We start from the raw sequence: 21285 nt of genomic DNA on the forward strand, positions 1-21285 counted from the left end.
TATTCATAGCTAAACTGGCTTTAACTACATTACAGCTTCAGCTGAAATAAACCAATCAGGGGGCACCGGGCGGAACACAGCACGAGACTGCAGAGTCAGGAGAAATGAGATTTAATGTGAGGAAATAAACTAATCCAGCTAATCAGTTTCAGATTGACATTCACCTGACTACCGCGGTGAAGTTGGTTTTATATTGGACGATGGATATGCGACACATTCGAAAAATCTATTATGCAGCTTGATCTTTTGACCTATCCATCTCAAAACACACCTGGTGAACTCAGCTAACTGCCCTACACATAACCCACAGCTTCTTTTCTTAGAAAACCCTTTGATTTTATAAATAGTTTTTAAGTTCACCGGAAGTGTTTTGACATGGGTAGGTGAAAAGGTCAAGTCGCATAATAGATATTTCGAATTACAAACGTCCAATATAAAACCAACTTTACCACGGTCACCTGACTGTACAGCCACGACTAGAGTCTGTTACAACAACCATAGATATGAAACAATAGATGTGACATCTATATGTAATATTATTTATGAAGATAATTATTTAAAAGTGTAATCAGATCCCGTAATAATGGGGGATGAAAAACTGGCATTTGAAAAGTAACTAAAGCTATGTAGTGTAGAGTAAAAGGTACAATATTTACCTCTGAGATGTAAAGGAGTACAAGTATTAAAGGTCCCATGGCATGAAAATTTCACTTTATGAGGTTTTAAACATTAATATGAGTTCCCCCAGCCTGCCTATGGTCCCCCAGTGGCTAGAAATGGTGATAGGTGTAAACCGAGCCCTGGGTATCCTGCTCTGGCTTTGAGAAAATGAAAGCTCAGATGAGCCGTTTTGGAATCTGCTTGTTATGAGGTCATAACAAGCAAGGTTACCCCCCCTTTCTCTGCTTTGCCCGCCCAGAGAATTTGGCCCACCCATGAGAGAGAGACATCATGGCTTTCAAACGAGAAAAGTGGCAGTTGGTCAAGGCCACACCCCCACCCTCCACCTTGCCCCCCCTCTCTCCTCCTTAATAACTACAGACACAGAAATGGTACATCCTAAGGAAAGCTCATTGTGGGACTGGCTCTAGTGGCTGTAATTTTGCACCAAAGCTGAATTTCGGGAAAGAAACTTCAGATACAGTATTAGGGGACCACTAAGGCCTATATAAAAGAGACTTCAGATACAGTATTAGGGGACCACTAAGGTCTATATAAAAGAGACTTCAGATACAGTATTAGGGGACCACTAAGGTCTATATAAAAGAGACTTCAGATACAGTAATAGGGGACCACTAAGGTCTATATAAAAGAGACTTCAGATACAGTATTAGGGGACCACTAAGGTCTATATAAAAGAGACTTCAGATACAGTATTAGGGGACCTCTGCCCCCCCTACTCATGTCTAAGAAAAGTTGAGCCCCCCGAAACCGAAGTTGGGGTAACTCTCGAGATAGAGCCTTACTTTCTTTTTTGATACAGAGTTATCAGCACTGTTACGTTTCTCCGCCATGTTTCATTCAGAAAATAGTGATGCCATGGCAGTAGGAAAAACGAGGATACAACAAAATATATAGTTTTCATACAGACTTTTGTATACATTATATATTCTAGGGTATTATCATAATTTGTTTAACATGTGCAAATATATATTTTTTTTTTACCTCAACCTCAAACCAGATAAAGACTTGCGCCCCCCCTGTGATCTTTGCTGCCCCCCTGGGGGTGCCCGGACCCCAGGTTGGGAACCACTGCTCTAAGGTCTATATAAAAGAGACTTCAGATACAGTATTAGGGGACCACTAAGGTCTATATAAAAGAGACTTCAGATACAGTATTAGGGGACCACTAAGGTCTATATAAAAGAGACTTCAGATACAGTATTAGGGGACCACTAAGGTCTATATAAAAGAGACTTCAGATACAGTATTAGGGGACCACTAAGGTCTATATAAAAGCATCCAAAGAGCACCATGTCATGGGACCTTTAAGTAGCAGAACATGGGAATACCCTAGTGAAGTAGAAGTACCTCACATTTGTGCTCAAGTAAAGTACTTGAGTAAAAGTATTTTCCACCACTTGAAAATGGTAAATATGCTGATCACAATTTTCCGATCTATTAACATGTTTTGTTTTGTCAACAGTCCAAAATCCCGAAATATTCAGATTATTATTTATTAAGATATAAAGAGCAAGGCAGCAAATATTCACACTGGAACCAGATATTGTTCTTTTATTTTTTCTATTCACCAACGATGAAATATTCAAATCAACAAGATTATTTCTTATATATTGCTGCACCAGTTCATTAAATGGAAATATTCCAGATGTCTTTTACATCATTTTATTAACCCTTCTCTAAAATCTAAAATGTCCTCATATATTTTGGTATCCCTGGAAACGTTTGGAACTCCACTTTTAACCATACATGCTGGATTTGTAATCAGCCACCAAAACACGACAATATTTCCATGTTTGTGTGTTTGTTTCAGTGTCGGAGTGAATACCAAAAAAGCTACAGGGTTCCCCGGTCCAGAAGTGTGTCTCCTCAGCGCTGCGCTCCATTGGCCGGCCTGCGCTCCGACCAGATGGGTAAGAACCCTGATATGAGCTCTGATTGGACAGAGACGGCGTGGGGCAATATGCTGCGTTCATGCCACCTGGGAATAACCGGGACCCACTTAGGAGAGGTCCTGGTATTAAACCCTTAATGATGGCTGCATTCCACTTAGGAGAGACCCTGGTATTAAACCATTACTGATGGCTGCATTCCACTTAGGAGAGACCCTGGTATTAAACCATTACTGATGGCTGCATTCCACTTAGGAGAGACCCTGGTATTAAACCATTACTGATGGCTGCATTCCACTTAGGAGAGACCCTGGTATTAAACCATTACTGATGGCTGCATTCCACTTAGGAGAGACCCTGGTATTAAACCATTACTGATGGCTGCATTCCACTTAGGAGAGGTCCTGGTATTAAACCATTACTGATGGCTGCATTCCACTTAGGAGAGACCCTGGTATTAAACCATTACTGATGGCTGCATTCCACTTAGGAGAGACCCTGGTATTAAACCATTACTGATGGCTGCATTCCACTTAGGAGAGACCCTGGTATTAAACCATTACTGATGGCTGCATTCCACTTAGGAGAGACCCTGGTATTGGGAATGCTGACTCACTGAAATAGCTCACTGGGACACCTTGATGAAGGTTATTAATTTTCAGGTGTTCCTTTCCTACTATGACAAGTCAAAATGTCTGCTGTGAAAAAGGTCCATTGATCATCATTACACTAAAAGTGTAAAATCACAGCTTGTCTCTTCGACATGTTATGTCTTTCTCTCAGGTGTAAGCAGAGAACCAGGTCTCCAGCGTCGGAAGAGGCTCGGTCCTGGTGGTGTTGCTCAGTCCTCCGGCTATCTGCTCTGTCCTCCAGATCCACAGCACACAACAGCTCCCCCTGCTGGTAGGAAGCCTCCATAACACACTCATGATAATCTCAGGAAAGACGGTAGAGGTACAACCATAGACTGTAGGTAAGAACACAATAACGTTATTAAAGGGCTGTTGTTAAGCAGGTTTATCCTGTAGTGTGTAATTTATGCAGTTTTTAGTTTATTTGCACAAATATATAAGGTATATACAATAGATTTTAAAAAATTCATTGCAGGAGAGGAAAGAAGCCTAAAAGGCATATTCAGAGTCCTCCCTTTATACAAAAGAGAAACATGTTAATTCCTCTATAAAAAATAAAACAAGCATATGACAAACAATCAAACAAACAAACAGGGGAAACAAATCACACACAGAATATGTACATATCAAAAAAATTAAGCACGTAAAAAGACAAGGTAAACAGAAAAACAAACAATAAAGTCAGACAATGAATACAATCAACAGAATTATCCCAACATAAGGTTTCAGATGAAATATTTAACGTCTTTAACCTTGACTTAAAGGCTTTTTAATGATCCATTCAATGACTTCCACAGCAGTGTTAAGGCTCTGACACACCAACCCGACAGCCGTGTGAGGGAACCAAATGAGGGAACATCTCTCTAGACCTCGTAAACACAGAGCACTAGGGCTGTCCTCGACTAAAGAAATTCTTAGTCGACTAACACTTATAGGATTTTGTCGACTAATCAATTAGTTGATTTAATTGACAGAGCTGTGAGCTTTGAGAGGTGGTTAAGACTAGAAAAGCACAATATAAATGTAGTTAATTAACCATCTGTAAAACTGAGTTTCTCCACAATTAATCCTGCAGAAGCACCACTTTAAATCTTGTGTTTACCATAAATGTGCTCAGAAGTTTCTTGGAAATGAGTAATTCAGCATGAATAAGCATAAAAAATGACTTACTAACTAAAGAAATCTAAGTCGACTAAGACCAAAACGACCGATTAGTCGACTAACGAGTAAGAGGTGGCAGCCCTACTGAGCACGCTGTCGTCAGTCATTGTTTTCATCAGAGAGAGTTGACAGTAGAAAATATGTTATGGAGTTGCTCAGATCCTCCAGCCAAGGCCTCCTTCGTATCCCACGGTCCCGGCTTAAGCAAAAAGGTGACGGAGCCTTTTCTGTTGCTGGCCCTCAGCTGTGGAGCCCACTGCCACCTGACATCAGAAATGCCCCTTCTATTGTGATATTCAAAGCCAGGCTCAAAACTCACCTTTTTACATCGGCCTTCCCGGTATTTTAATGGTCTTATCCTGCTATGTTAGTAATTAAGTGATTGTCTTTTGATGTCCTTTTTAGCCTAAATAACTGATTTGTATGTGTGTTTTTATTTGTATTTTATTACCCTGTGGTTAATGCGCTTGCACTTTGGTCAGCGCGAGCTGTTTTTAAATGCGCTAGAAATAAACTTTACTTCACTTACTTACGATGGCTAGTAATGAGAAGATACTGGCGTTGTCCGCTCTCGAGCTTCTTCTTGTGGAAGAAGCACTGATTCGCTTGTCAAGGGTTAGCACTCCACCAATCAGATGGGTCATTGAGTCCGACTGCCCACTGGCCGATTCAGCGAATCAAATCGGCCAAATTGAAGGCCGACTGACGACGGCACGGAACACAGCGAACAGACTCGAGTCACCGACCTCGCCAGACTGTCAGACAATCAGGTTGGTGTGTCAGAGCCTTTAGAAGAGTTAAAGTTACAGATGTTTGTATGTTAAGATACATTTATCATGTCTAATGTTGGTATGTTAACATGACATTATGATGTTAACATACCCCCCCTAAAAAGCTGCAGTTTAGCATGTCCGCATCCTCTGTAAACTAATGTCTTCCTTCTTCGTTATCAGCCTCTAGGAGTCGCTCAGCCCACCGGAAGGAGTCCCCCATGAAGCCTCCTCCCGGAGCACGAGCTGACCCTGGATCTCCTGTAGACCCAGAACCTCCAGCAGGACCACGACCTGCTGCCGACCCAGAACCATCAGGAGAACCAGGAGCTGCGGTCACATTTGGTAAATACACACCCAGGGTTTTCTCTAGCATTATGAGGCGTAGGCGAAGCACCCAAGCCATAGGCGCCAATTTATGTTTTCCTTCGTGGGTGCTCGCGGGCGCACGCCCTTTTAAAAAAATAAAAATAAAATAAATACAAATTTTGCATTTCAGAACCTTAGGAAATGGCCAGCGGCCGACACGAACACACACGCCTATCAACTGGATAATAAAGCCGTAAAGTAGGCTCTCTTTCAACTCAGGACAGCGCCACTTCTCACAGATACAGACAGGATTGGAGATGAGAAGTTTAACTAACACGTAACCACCATCAGCTTGGTGGGAAATTAAGAATCTCTGCTTCTGACAGGGCCCTGCTGGGACTCTCTGCACTGGTGGTGGATGTCGTCGATGCACTTGCATCATTAGGTTTTTCTTTTTTAATAACAAGTCTGTTTATTTTAGTCTCACTCTGATTACCTAATGCACATGCATGCACTGTATAGTTGGGGGGGGATGGAGGTGGGGGTCACTAAAGAGGTGTTTTCATCCAAGAGATGCTGTGATTGGTGGATAGGATAGGATATGGAGCAGAGGACTGACAGCGACATAACCAATCACATTATGAAAGACGATCCACTCAGCACCAACTGCAGTATTTAAATTTAAATGAATGTGGCCTACTGGCAGTCTGGCACATGTGGGTGCTCGGTGTTTTCCGTGGGTGCTCGAGCTCGGCACAGTATCGGCGCCTATGACCCAAGCTGCTTTGGGGGACCACCTAAGCTAAATGAAGTTAAATCAATGTGAGCATCAAAACTAACTTAATCGCTTTTCTCAGTTGGTCCCCAATTGTTTTCTTTAGCAAGTTTTGTCTTTAAGCTTTTTGAGTGTTATTTATTTATAACCTGCTCTAGCTTTTACAATGTTTTAGACACAGATATGGTAATAACAGTGGTCCAAAAATGATGTGAAATTGCATATTGTTTATTTAAAAACCTCACATTTTGTTGAGGGACGACCCCTAAACCACCCCCCGCCAAACATGTGCACCCAAGTCTTCCACAAACCTCTGGAAAACACTGACATCACATAACTCTGCTTTCATCTCTTCTTCTTACATCTTATATCTCTTTTCACTTTTTTTTTTGTCTGACAATGTAAAAAAAAAAAAAAAACATACACACAACACCCTCCATCTTTAGACGCTTGATTCTGAGCTGTTACATGTTTTTCTGTCTCCTCAGCGAAGCCCCACCCCCCCAAGCACGATAGCCAACCGCAGCTGAGCCGACCTTTTACAGCAGCGCCTGACGGACAGCAGCCCTCGGCCAATGAGGTGAGCCAAAATGTTGTCACATGACTAGCTGCTAATAACATTTCTTTTAACGATGAACACCTGAAATGATATCAAATAAACCAAAAAAAACCCTGAAAACAAGGAAGCTCTCGGGCAGATAATGAGAATAAATATGAACCAAAATGTAAAGTCAGTACCTTAATTTGTGTGGCAGGTTCAGCACGCTCTGCGGTGGAGGGCGGGGCTGAGGAGCGGAGGTCAAAGGTCAGGAAGGCATAGGTCAGAGTATCACAGACAGTTCAGCTGGAAGAAGCCTGCAGCTGCTGATTCACCCATACTGTACGCAGAACAGGTACACCGCTTTCTGATACGCCCAAATACTGCCACACGTTTGACTTATACCGACTGGAAACAAATAGCACTGAACACTGGCTGATGATCTTAAATTCTACCACATATGAAACCCATACTGACTGTCTTACTGACTATACTACTGCCAAATACTTTTACTTTCACTTTACTCCTCTGCATCCCCTTTGGGGCATAGGCTTCAATGAGCTCTCTCCATTGCATTCGGCCCCTGCCAGCATGTCGGGCCTCTCCCCATGACAGGTTCATCTGTTCCAGTCTTTTGTGTCACACTTCTGCGCCTGGTGGCTTTGGGCCTCCCAGGTTTTTTCTTTTGCCATGTGGTGTCCATCTTCCCCCTGACCTCTATCATAATCATAGGCCTGTGGGCCATCGTAGGCATGCTCTCCGATGTTGGAGAGCTCGGTTTCTTCATGCACTTCCATTATAATTTGAGCATGAACTTTTCCAGACTCCCTCGCGTTACATCACTTCCGGTCAGTGATAGATAGATAGATGCGGAAATTATTTTATCACAATTTGATCTCAAAATATCGTTTATGGCGGTTATATATTCCTCCAGTTTTGAAATCTAGTTGTTTATCATTAATATACACTATGCTGTATAGGGGTGTCCAACTTGCACATTGCTCTTTAAGGCGACTTTTGTGATGCTCCATCCTCAACACATGTCCTCGCCATCTCAGGCGTCTGTGCGTAATCTCCTTGGTGATGCTCCGGCTTCCCGTTTTCTTGTACAGTTCATTGTTGGAGATCTTATTAGGCCAAAACATCCGGCATATTCGTCGGAGGCATCCATTATGGAACACTTCCATTCTCCTCCTGTCTGTTTTGACAAATTCTGCGCATATAAAAAAAACTGTAGATCGTTGATGTACGTAACTGAGGGCCTGTTCACACCTGAAAGTCCTGACCAATGTCCATGTTTCATGTCTTTGGCAATGAAATTCTTTTTCTCAGGTTCGCTCCAACAAAGCTACTACAAAATGAATAAAAATAAGTAAAAATGAGAATCCTAATCGATAAACACACACTAGTGCAGAAGTTAAAATATAAGAATAAAATAAAACCTGGTTCTTCTGTTGACAGTACAAGGAGAGTACTACTACTGCAGGGTGCCATATACTGCACAAGATGTCGGCTACATGACGTTAATACAGCTGAAGCCTGTTTTATGGTTCTGCGGAGGCTCCACGCAGAGCTTTGGCCATAGCCTACGTAAGTGGCCTAATGTTTATACTTGTGCGCTGGTGTGTGCGTCGAAGTGAGAGTGACGGCAATTAGTTTCGGAGCGATTACCGACTCTAGAGTCCTAGTGAGAGAAACAAAGCAAGGTAAAGGTACTTTATTGTCACACATACATGTAGCGAAATTCATTCTCTGCATTTAACCCATCTCTCAAGGGAGCAGTGGGCAACATATCACAGCGCCCGGGGACCAACTATACACAGTATAGCCAGTGCCTTGATCATGGGCACTGACTGGAGAAGCTAGTACATGTTTTTGATGGTGGGGGAAACCGGAACCAGAACAAATTGGATTCGAACCCAGAACCTTCTTGCTGTGAGGCCATAAGGCTAACCATTGGGCCACCATGCTGCCCAAGTGTCTCCCCCTGTTCTCTCTGACCACGGTGGGAAATCTGGAGCAGGAGAAGTTAACCCTCTCCTTGATCTCATGTTGTTTATGGAGAAGGAGAACCCGGAGATCAGTCGAGGGAAATGCAACGCCACCAAGCCACGGCCAAGTGCCGTGCGTTACATTTTTGGAGAGGTGCAGGTCGGGCTACGGCGTAGGGTCCGGAGTAGGTTCGTGTCCCCACGTACCTATGCACGTAGCAACGGTGTAGAGTTTACACAGAAGTATAAAACAGCCTTTACACTCAAACTCTGTACCAGCTGGGACTCTAAATACTGCTATTCCTATGTAATATACACTCACCTAAAGGATTATTAGGAACACCTGTTAAATTTCACGTTAATTAAATTATCTAATCAACCAATCACATGGCAGCTGCTTCAATGCATTTAGGGGGTGTGGTCCAGGTCTAGACAATCTCCTGAACTCCAAACTGAATGTCAGAATGGGAACCAAAGGTGATCTAAGCAACTTTGAGCATGGCATGGTTGTTGGTGCCAGAGGGGCTGGTCTGAGTATTTCCCAATCTGCTCAGTTACTGGGATTCTCACGCACAACCATTTCTAGGGTTTACAAAGAATGGTCTGAAAAAGGAAAAACATCCAGTATGCTGCAGTCCTGGGGGGCTAGAATGCCTCGTTGATGCTAGAGGTCTGGAAGCATTCTTTAGAAATGTTGATAGGATAGGGTCAAACACAGTATTAGTATGGTGTTCCTAATAATCCTTTAGGTGAGTGTTTATCTGCAATAGCAGTAGTAGTACTGCTGTGTGTCACAAGGGGGAGGCAGACTGTTTAACTGCTGGTTTGTCTTCACTGGAGACTAACGTCACTGATGTGTTCACTGGTTGTTTAGTTGACATAACTGGTTCTGTTCTATTGAAGAGCTTTACGCGTGGTTTAATAAGTCATTCACATTAGTACAGGTTAAACTACACAGACAGAAGTCAACAAGACATTAGTACAGGTTAAACTACACAGACAGAAGTCACTTCATTGCTCTCTGATTGTATGGATTGGAATCAGAATCAGGTTTATGGTCACATATTTTCACATACTAGGACTTTGCCTTGGTAGTTTGGTGCACAACTGTCACATTAGACGGTTTAAGAAAAGCAAAAACGTTAAAAGTCATGAATCACAAGTCTAAAATATCTGTTCTAAAAAAGAAAAGAGCTGCACTGTGTTTAATGTGTATTTGTCCACAGTGTGAACATATAAACTAGAATTGAAGTGACCTTTTGACCTTTTTTTTTATACAATACCATACAACCAGTGGTGGAATGTAACTAAGTACATTTACTCCAGTACTGTACTTAAGTACACATGTTGAGCTACTTGTACTTTACTTGAGTCTTTTCTTTTTGTGCTACTTTCTGCTTCTACTCCGCTACATTTTAGAGAGAAATATTGGACTTTTTACTCCACTACATTCATTTGTTACAGCTTTAGTTACTTTACACATTCAGATTCCTGCACACAGAACACATGTAGTTTATAAAATCTGATGTTTGATTCTAAAGTAAACTAGCCGACAATATAACGGCCTACAAGTCCAGCTAAGATGATGAGACCATTAAACACACAACTGGTTGGTTCCTTTTAGACACACTTCAATGGGATGATTGGTCTTTTAATACTTTAACTACATTTTCCTGATGATACTTCCCGACTTTTACTAATGTAACATTTTCAATGCAGGACTTTAACTTGTAACATATTATTTTTACAGTGTGGTATTAGTACTTTTACTGAAGTAAAGGATTTGAATACTTCTTCCACCAGTGGTCCACAGTATGAACATGTAAACTAGTATTTAAGAAAAAGGTGGGGGGAGTGAGATGCAGCAAAGGGCTGCATGTCGGAATCAAACCCTGGGCCGCTGCGGTAAGGACGGAGCATTAGTACATAGGGGCGCACGCTCAACCAGGTGAGCCACACCTGGGGGCCCCAATGACTGTTGACCTTTTGATCCTACCGGCAGATGCTCCACTCCAGCAGCAGATCAGTGCCCCCCTTTAAAAAACACCCCGTTCCCATGGAAACAGAGTATCGGCGCAGCTTCCAGGGTCTGGCCCCGCCTGCCAAGCCCCGCCTCCGGAAACACCTGGAACATCATCACAAAGTCCCATTGTTCCACACACACACGGTATAGTGTATATATATTCAACACACACACACGGTATAGTGTATATATATTCAACACACACACACACGGTATAGTGTATATATACAACACACACACGGTATAGTATATACAACACACACACACACACACACACACACACACACACACACACACACACACACACACACACACACACAAGGTATAGTGTGTATATATACACTATACACACACACACACACACACACACACACACACACACACACACGGTATAGTATATACAACACACACACACACACACACGGTATAGTATATACAACACACACACACACACACACACGGTATAGTATATACAACACACACACACACACACACGGTATAGTATATACAACACACACACACACACACACACACGGTATAGTGTGTATATATACAACACACTCACACACACACACACACACACACACACACACACACACACACGGTATAGTTTATACAACACACAGACACACACACAAACGGTATAGGATATACAACACACACACACACACACACACACTCTCTTCTTTAAACTTACTTTATTGGAATAATAGATTTTGTAAGGGTTAATGCCCGACGAGGTGTCAGGTATTATGCCATAGCTACTAAAATTCTTAATTCTGATTGGCTGGCAGGTGTGGATTAACTTTAAGTGACGCCGAGTTCTTTAAGTGTAGTTCTGAATAAATTTGCCGGTAAGAACATCAACAGTGAAGATTACGAAAAAAAAAAAATAATCTGGGTCATCTATATCATGTGTCATGCTTGTGCCAGTCCGTAGATTTCAACGATTTATTGATTCATTGATTCTTCTTATTCTTTATTTTATAAAGGACAACACACATTGATCAACATTTCTGTAAATGTGCTGGTGTTAGCCAGCCGGCTAATTTTCCACTGTAGTTCTTTGGCCAGATGGTTTTAGACCAGAGCAACAGGAAACAGCAAGACATTAGTACAGGTTAAACTACACAGACAGAAGTCACCAAGACATTAGTACAGGTTAAACTACACAGACAGAAGTCACCAAAACATTAGTACAGGTTAAACTACACAGACAGAAGTCACCAAGACATTAGTACAGGTTAAACTACACAGACGGAAGTCACCAAGACATTAGTACAGGTTAAACTACACAGACAGAAGTCACCAAGACATTAGTACAGGTTAAACTACACAGACAGAAGTCACCAAGACCTTAGTACAGGTTAAACTACACAGACGGAAGTCACCAAGACATTAGTACAGGTTAAACTACACAGACAGAAGTCACCAAGACATTAGTACAGGTTAGACTACACAGACAGAAGTCAACAAGACATTAGTACAGGTTAAACTACACAGACAGAAGTCACCAAGACATTAGTACAGGTTAAACTACACAGACAGAAGTCACCAAGACATTAGTACAGGTTAAACTACACAGACAGAAGTCACCAAGACATTAGTACAGGTTAAACTACACAGACAGAAGTCACCAAGACATTAGTACAGGTTAAACTACACAGACAGAAGTCACCAAGACATTAGTACAGGTTAAACTACACAGACAGAAGTCACCACACAGACAGCTAGAGCAACAAATCAGCTTTCTCAGTATAAGCCATGCAGAGCTACAGGAAGCAGCAAGACATTAGCACGGTTACACATCAACAGGATCCCCATTCAGTATAAGAAGCCATGCAAGCATTACAACGCAGCCAAGCAACACAGACCTGAGCCATCTTCCATCAAACTACACAGACAGAAGTCAACAAGACATTAGTACAGGTCAAACTACACAGACAGAAGTCACCAAGACATTAGTACAGGTCAAACTACACAGACAGAAGTCAACAAGACATTAGTACAGGTCAAACTACACAGACAGAAGTCACCAAGACATTAGTACAGGTTAAAATACACAGACAGCTAGAGCAACAAATCAGCTTTCTCAGTATAAGCCATGCAGAGCTACAGGAAGCAGCAAGACATTAGCACGGTTACACATCAACAGGATCCCCATTCAGTATAAGAAGCCATGCAAGCATCACAACGCAGCCAAGCAACACAGACCTGAGCCATCTTCTAGCACCGTTCAACCATGCAAAGCAGTAACAAGCAGTCAGAAAATCTGCAACTATTTTGATTCATTATTTTAGTCACTTTTCAAACAGAATTTTTAGGTTACAGCTTCTTAAAGGTCCTATAACATGCTGCTTTTTGGATGCCTCTAATACTGTATCTGAAGTGTCTTTTATATAAACCTTAGTGGTCCCCTAATACTGTATCTGAAGTCTCTTTTATATAGACCTTAGTGGTCCACTAATACTGTATCTGAAGTCTCTTTTATATAGACCTTAGTGGTCCCCTAATACTGTATCTGAAGTCTCTTTTATATAGACCTTAGTGGTCCACTAATACTGTATCTGAAGTCTCTTTTATATAGACCTTAGTGGTCCCCTAATACTGTATCTGAAGTCTCTTTTATATAGACCTTAGTGGTCCCCTAATACTGTATCTGAAGTCTCTTTTATATAGACCTTAGTGGTCCATTAATACTGGATCTGAAAGGCAGAGCAGGATACCCAGGGCTCGGTTTACACTATCACCATTTTTAGCCACTGGGAGATCATAGGCAGGCTGGGGGAACGCATATTAATGTTAAAAAAACTCATAAAGTGACATTTTCATGCCATGGGACCTTTTTAAATGTGACAATTCACTGTTTTTGTTTGTCATAAATTACCATGAGTCAAATATGTGAGTATTTTTTTTTTACTTTTAATCAGACAAAACAAGCTAATTTAAGACATTATCATGGCATGAGAGACTTTGTGAATGCCATTTTTTTTTTCACAATTGTATTGTATTTTTGTTTTCCCTGCAGTCAAAATAAAGTTTCTGTTTTCGTCTCCAGAGCAACAAAAGGAGAAGACAGGAGTCAGAGAAGAAGCCCCGCCCCAAACATGATGTTCCCGCCCCTCGGAAAGAAGATACTGTGCCCCCTTCTCTTCCTCCTCAAGTGCAGAGAGTACACAGGTGTGTGTGTGTGTGTGTGTGTGTGTGTGTGTGTGTGTGTGTGTGTGTGTGTGTGTGTGTGTGTGTGTGTGTGTGTGTGTGTGTGTGTGTGTGTGTGTGTGTGTGTGTGTTACTGTGTGTGTGTGTGTGTGTGTTTTACTGTGTGTTATAAATTCATCGTGTTTATGAGTGTCTGTCTGTCTGACAGGATGTTGACAGAGTATGAGTCCAGCTTTCGTTCTCCCCTCTACAGGATCCCAGAGGGGGGCGGAGCCACGGACGGACGGTTGGCCCTTCAGGTCAGGGTTCAGTCTCTTCTTCAAGATGAGAAGCTGAATGTCACTACAGATGTGTGTCTGGCTCATGTTTAGCCTAGCTTAGCATGAAGGCCAGAAGCAGGGGGGAAACTGCTAGCCTAGCGCCATTGAAGAGAAAGAAAATACACCTTCAAATAACTTCAAAACACGTTAGCTAACAAGCCAGGAATGTTGGAAGAAGTACTCCGATCTTTTACTGAAGTAAAAGTAATAATACCACAGTGTAGAAATGCTCTACAAATATAAGTTCTGCATTTAAAGGCCTTTACACACTGGGAGCATTACAACTAAATGACATGAAATGCTCACCTGCAAATATTCATATCTGCAAGTAAACAGTTATGCAGTCTAGGGCTTTTATTGTGAAAGGTAAGAACAGAAGGAGTGGATCTGGTTTGCGCTGCCTTTGTCAAGGTTAAAAGCAAGGGGGTAAGCTTCGCTTCAGAACGCGAACCTCCGATGGCGCCATTTTGTTGCTACAAAGCGATCACCTCTTGTTAGTTACGTCACTTGACTGCGAATAACTTTACATCTGAGGCGTTTAAAGACTCTATTTGTCCATTGTTTATTTATAAAGAAACACGACAATGTATAAAAGGCTCCATTACCTTGTACCTCACGTTATGGCTCCGTAGCAGACGCTTTTGTAAAAATAAGCTAAAGATTGTGTCATAACCACGAGACTTACTGTCACACAGTAGAGGAATTACCGTGTAGCACAGGAGAAGCTCACAGGCAGTTTCGACTTACATTAGCTGTTTAGGTTTAATTACTAATGTTAACTTGCATGTTAGTTAGCAATAATTAGCCTGTGTCTATGTTATCTCCTTACATATACCTACGCTCTCCGTCTCTGTAAGATTGGGAATGATTGAGATTTCTGTTGGCACAGCTACCAGAAGACTTCCAACTTTCAGACACATTGCTCACGTCACATTTACGTTGTCTCTGTCAGTTGGAGGCTGCGCAGTAAAGCAAGTGATCACCGGAAAAGTGCTTCTAATAGCCTTCACTGGTCTCCGTCCAGAGCAACGGGGTCTATTGGTCCATTATATATATGTCAATGGTTAAAAGGAGTAAAGTTTGCAGTCTTGGGTGGCTCTGGGTTCAGACTACGTGCCTCCATGTTGTATATTGGTTGATGCCTTTATGCAAAGCTCAAAAGAATCAACAGCATTTCGATAGATTATGCTGCTTTATTGCCGTGTAATATTCATGGTCTGTGTGAAAGTAATTATCACAGTTCAAAAAATATATTGACTTGCGAATTAATTGCACAAAATAAACACCCCCGGTGTGTAAATTCCTTAAAGGTGCTCTAAGCCACGTCGGGGGACATCACTTCTTGTTGAAGTTTGAATTATTTTCAAACAAAACGGAGGCTAGCTCGCCCCTCCCTTCCTCACACTAACCCCCAAATAATTGTCGGTTATTGGCTGGAACGCTGTTTGTTATGTTTGGTGGTGCAGGTTGGCCCAGTTTGTTTTTGTAGGCGTTTGTGGAGCCTGGGCTGTCCACAGAGACTGCGTTTTTTTACAGTGTGTTCAGGGGACAGGCAGCTATCAGATAGTGAGGAGATGTTTTTTACAGTGTGTTCAGGGGACAGGCAGCTAGCAGATAGTGAGGAGATGTTTTTTACAGTGTGTTCAGGGGACAGGCAGCTAGCAGATAGTGAGGAGACGTTTGCTGTAAGTGACAAAAAATGTTGTAGTCTAAAAAACGCGTCCCATTGCTTAGAGCTTTCATTCCCAAACTGTGGTCCGTGAGGGTACTGCAGGTGGTCTGTGGAAAAGCAAAATAAAATACAGTATAAAATAATAGTTTTTCAACCTTCATTTTCCCAGGAAATTGTGCTTTAAAAATGGACTTTTCTGAGAGAAGCCTGCCTGCTTTTTGGCTAAAAGATACCAGAGAATAACCCGAGCTGTCCGACAAAGCCCTGAAATGGCTTAAATTAAAAATGTGCCAGCCGTTATGTGCAGTAAACTTTCTTTTAACAAGCCTGTTGTACTGATGCGATGACCAGTTATAGTTTAAGTGCTACTAGGCCTATTAAGAGGTGCGGATTAATTCAGGTAGGACTGTGTGTAGACATATTTTATTATGTGTATTATGAGGTGGTCTGCGAAAATTCTTGATTACAAATAGTGGTCCACACACACAAAAAGTTTGAAAACCCCTGGCTTAGGCTTTTAAGAACTAAAGGACAGTGCTCAAACAAAAGTGAAAGTTTGCAGGCTTTTTAAGAAGTAGTGTGGTGAAGGTGTGTGTAGCCAAGAGAAATGGTCCGATATTATATGAAGAAACACCAGCACGCTGACAAAACATACAGAGGAGGCTCTTCAGATGCAACGAAAATCAATTTCTGATTTACAGTCCATCTCTCAGTGAGCTCCTAAACAGCTGGTCACTGTAGTTTTTAATCAAACAAACAGGTGGAAATAGTGTATTTGTTGGAGACTATTTTCCGCGGCAGATTAATCCACATTTGGTGCTCTAGTGAGTAATTGTGGCAGCAGGACTGTGTGTGTGTGTGTGTGTGTGTGTGTGTGTGTGTGTGTGTGTGTGTGTGTGTGTGTTCATGGTAATGAAGGAAGATGTCACCCAGTGCAACAGTGAGTATGTTTACATGCACACTAATATTCCAAATATGACAATATTCTGAATTTGATACGGGCCATGTAAACAGCATGTTCCAAATGAGGAATGCTTTTTCCAAATTTAGCATTTTATTTATTTTATTTTTGTAGTTTATTTAAATAGGGACAGATAAAAAGAAAAAAGAAAAAACATAGAATATTACATAAATAACAATCTGATGCCTGTATCACAGTGTTTGTAGCCATGGCTAATTTGCAACACCTGTCCCTAGGAGGGCTTTTAACAGTTCAAATAATAAAAGAAATCAAATTTTTACAATGAATACAATAAAATGTCAAAAAAAACTGTTAACAGCAATAAAAATAAGTGTAGTAAATAAACACATTAACTCGGACACAGATGCGCACCTCACATACAAACAGCTATACATTTCATATGGCATGATCACACTGCTGCTGCTGAATCAACCATTTCTGCCTTGTATTGTCCTTCGTGTCATGGGGACTTGTATTGTCCTTCGTGTCATGGGGACTTGGTTAGTTTATTTACATTTTGTATTAGCCTGTCCAAACACGTTCGATCGCAGCACGGGCCCCCCGCCAGTTCACGTGAAATGACATCACATAGTACGCAAGGGCCACCGGGGTGCAAAATTACGAATCCCACTATGGCCACGCCAAGACCCGCCTTACGAAGCAGCTCGATTGGTTGGGGCTAGGCATTTCACCTTGAGTGGTTAAGGTTAGGGTTAGGGGATTGGTCAGGGGATAGGACCTGTACGTGTAAGCATGGACACCTGGCCAATTGTAGTGTGTGAATGCTATTGAAGGGCGGGTCTTGGGTGTGGCCATAGTGGGATTCGTAATATCGCCACCGGGGTACCCAAAGTTCAACGCCAGGCCAATGCAAAAACGTCTAATAAACTGAACAGGTCCCAGGGACCCGAAGGACAACACAAGGGTTAAGACATGTGGGATATTCTGGTATTATTGAGGTTTTAGAAGCATTCTTTGGACATGTATACAGCACATTCTGAATCTGTGTCTCTGCAGTTTTACTGCAGTTTGTGACAGTTTACGGCCTCTTGCCTGTTGGCGGCTTACGGTCAGCTCTGTGCGTTGCCGTGGTTGTTGAACACAAACCAACCAGCCGACAGTGTGCAGGGCTGCGGTAGACATGAATGCCTAAAAGAAAAGCCCACATTTCTGGTCGGAAGGAGAAACCCAGCCACTTTTAAACATCATGAAAGACTTGGATATCGGCAGGTTTTTGGATGTGCACAAACATAACCGCCGATTTTTTTCAAGAAGCTGGTGGAAGGAGTGAAAGAGGGACGCTGTGTTCGCACGGTCCAACAAATCCGTCACTGCTGGAAAAACAGAATGATACTTGCACTTAAATGTCGTCACTGTGGTTCACTGCTGTGTGTTAATGACACGTCAAGCTGTGATATATATATATATATATATATATACACACACACACACACACACACACACAATACTTGGCGGTGCTTTTTTTTGGCTAGAATAAAAAAATCTGCAGGACTTTGCTTACCTGCACATCTAAACACATCACAGAAAGAGAGCGGTTGATCTGACTGATCACTATTTCCCTTATCACTTTCTATTCATGTGGTGGGGGGGCAATGGTCGCCTGCTAGCTAAACTGTGTGTGTGTGTGTTTGTGTTTGTTGCTGATGGAAACCCAGAGTGTCAGCAGTAAAACCACAGAGCTTCATTTCAGGGAAACAGCTAACTGTTAGTCACACACACACACACACACACACACACACACACACACACACACACACACACACAGGTAGGTTTCCCACTAGTCTTGTGGAAAGTGTCGTTTAAGGAGTGGGACAGCTACTTTTGCAAGATTAAACACGTTTCTGCACGATTCTGCAAATTTCAGCTGAACTCATCAAACAACGTGAAGTCAATTTCCCAAACCTGTGCAGGGAAACGCTTTCTACAATTCTACATTTTTTAGTGCAAGACAGCTGTGGTTTTTGGTTTGTGCCCCTTAGTTCCAGTGAAGGGAAGTCTTGAAGTGGCAACTTACAGTGATATTTTAGAGGTGTGGAAGGACTGGACTTGGCCCTGTAGTTCCAGTGAAGGGAAATCTAAATGCTAAAGCATGCAATGCTATTTTAGACCAGTGGTTTCCAGCGTGGGGGGTCAGGACACCCAGAGGGGTCGCAGGGTACTTACCTGGGTTAGAAATAACATTTTAAAAAAATCTTCTACTACACACAATTAGGCTTATTTTTACTGTTTTAAACTATGCTTTTTATTTTTTCGACGTGGAATTCTGGAAAGTTTCAACTTTTCAAGCCTTTAAGATTCCAATAACACATGTTGAACAACATGTAAAAAGCCAACCTGTGATGAGAGGTCGCAGGAAGACATTAAGTGCTAATTTTGTACCGAATGTGCTAAGCATAGGTAATATTTCTGGTACTTTCTCCATTATGGTTGTAGGATGTGCAATATCTGGTAGGGCACCAATGCAATGTTTTTATTTATTGCATGCCAGAAGACAAAACGTGTGTGTGTGAGTGAGTGAGTGATCAATCTGGGACAAAGTAGGATGGATGGGTCACCCCTGATGGGCTTGAGAGGGATATCACAGGAAAAAAAAGTAAATAACTAATTGTATACAAATTTAGTAGCATATTAAACTTGGCTGGATGGATGAAAATGGTTGGATCAATATTCATACATTATCTAAACATCACGTTTTAATGTTAAACGTGGGAGGCACAGTGGGTCCTTAAACTTAACTGTATCTGTGGATGGCTACCATAGTGTACGCTATCGTCTGTGTTGTGTCAATTTTGAAAAAGTTAGACAGTAGTGAGTGACTTAGACTGTTGTTAGACTGCATTCATTTAAGCTTGATGTACCTATTGAGTGTAGAGTTATCCGAATTTCAGTAGTTTTTATGTTCTTGCAAAACACGTGAGTTTGTGCTTATGGAGCCAACGCTAAGCTAATGATCTCTTCTAAATAAATGAACTGAATGAATCTGTGGGCGATGTTGAACCGTCCGGTTAACTTTCCATCGTCCCTGTGGTTGAATCTGTCCTGTAAAAAGTTTCGTAGTGTGGGGTTGATGCTGACATCAGTTGCTGTCTGTTCAGAGGAAATAATCGAGCTGCTGTGACTCAGCGGGGCGTCAGTCACCGTATAGATGTGCAGCATCAGCCTTACTGTTCGTCTTGTGGTTGAGGTTTTAGGTCTGAGAGACTGAGGTTATTTTTGAAAATGAGGCCGGGTGGTTATCCAGGGTGTTGGCTGGGGTCAGGGTCAGGTTGCTGTCAGGTTTACCAGAATCTACACCTGCAAATTTGACCTGAAACTAGGTTTGATACCGACTTCAACAACTATTAAGGAAAAGCAAGTGTGATTGCACGAACATGTTTATCACTTCTCATAACTGCCCTTTAAACTTGTCATTCAGCATTTCCCCTCTCTGTGCACTAAAATGAGCTAATGAGTCGTGGTTCCTACACATTAGACCTGTAATCCTCCTCTATCCTACCTCTGTTTCAGTTTAGTCAGCAGGTTTTTTGACCGACAGAAAAGTTTTTTTGAAACTGACAGATTTCAAATTTTCACAGTCTTTTTTTTTGTCGCTTTCGTGTCGCTGCTTCCTGAACACTGAATGTGTAAACTGACAGCAATTCTCTGTCTGTTCAATGTACGAGCCCGTCTGCAGCACTGCAATATATTTATCAGGGCTGCAGCTAAGGACTAGTCAATGTGGATGATAATTTAAAGGCATAGTTCAGATTTTTTGAAGCATGGTTGTATGAGCTAATTCTCCAGAGTCAGTGTGTTAGCTACAGTAGACGGTGGTCGGCATGTTCCCAGTTTGGAGAAGCAGGCAGGAGTACTGACACGGAAAGCTAAGCAATGTCCTGCTGTGGACTGGGGCTGCAGCTAAACACATTTTAGACACCTAAGAACATCTATATCAGTTTAAGTGGACGCTATATTTAGAATATTTTCACCGTTTCACCTTGCTGTCAGACAGCCATTTAGGACGGGGAACTGAATCCGTTATCTCTGCTCTCTTCAAAGCCACCAGACTCCTTTAAGAAAAACCGACATTTTACCTTTGCAGAACACAGGAGTTGCTGTTTGTTTGTTATTGTGTGACTTTGGGGAATACGAACTAACCTTTTAAAATACCAAGAGTGTTTGGTGTATTTAACTGACTCGATGTCCGTTCTACTCTGATATTTATTGACCAAAAGTGAAAGAGGCCTTCTGGATCTAGACCCTGTAATGCATCCTTCTTCATGTTCAGGTTCAGGCGTTGAGTCAGAAGGTTGATCATATATTAGTGATTGCACTCTGGTATATTTTAGCTATTTTAAGTCTTAACGGTCTTAGGAGCGAGGGTCCGCAGTTCCTTCCCTC

At 41.9% G+C, this 21285-nt stretch overlaps 1 protein-coding gene across 1 annotated transcript in view; it reads left to right on the plus strand.

The window, feature by feature from the left end:
• The window catches only part of mdm1 (Mdm1 nuclear protein), a 32494-nt gene that overhangs the window by 275 nt on the left and 10934 nt on the right, over positions 1-21285 (plus strand). The window contains 8 exon segments of the mRNA XM_028571164.1: positions 2495-2594; positions 3357-3476; positions 5320-5481; positions 6709-6800; positions 6976-7113; positions 10752-10916; positions 13831-13952; positions 14140-14230. Of these exon segments, the coding sequence (XP_028426965.1) occupies positions 2495-2594; positions 3357-3476; positions 5320-5481; positions 6709-6800; positions 6976-7113; positions 10752-10916; positions 13831-13952; positions 14140-14230 (990 nt within the window).

The sequence above is a fragment of the Perca flavescens genome, chromosome 23 (genome assembly GCF_004354835.1).
Source record: "Perca flavescens isolate YP-PL-M2 chromosome 23, PFLA_1.0, whole genome shotgun sequence".
Taxonomy (NCBI): Eukaryota; Metazoa; Chordata; class Actinopteri; order Perciformes; family Percidae; genus Perca; species Perca flavescens.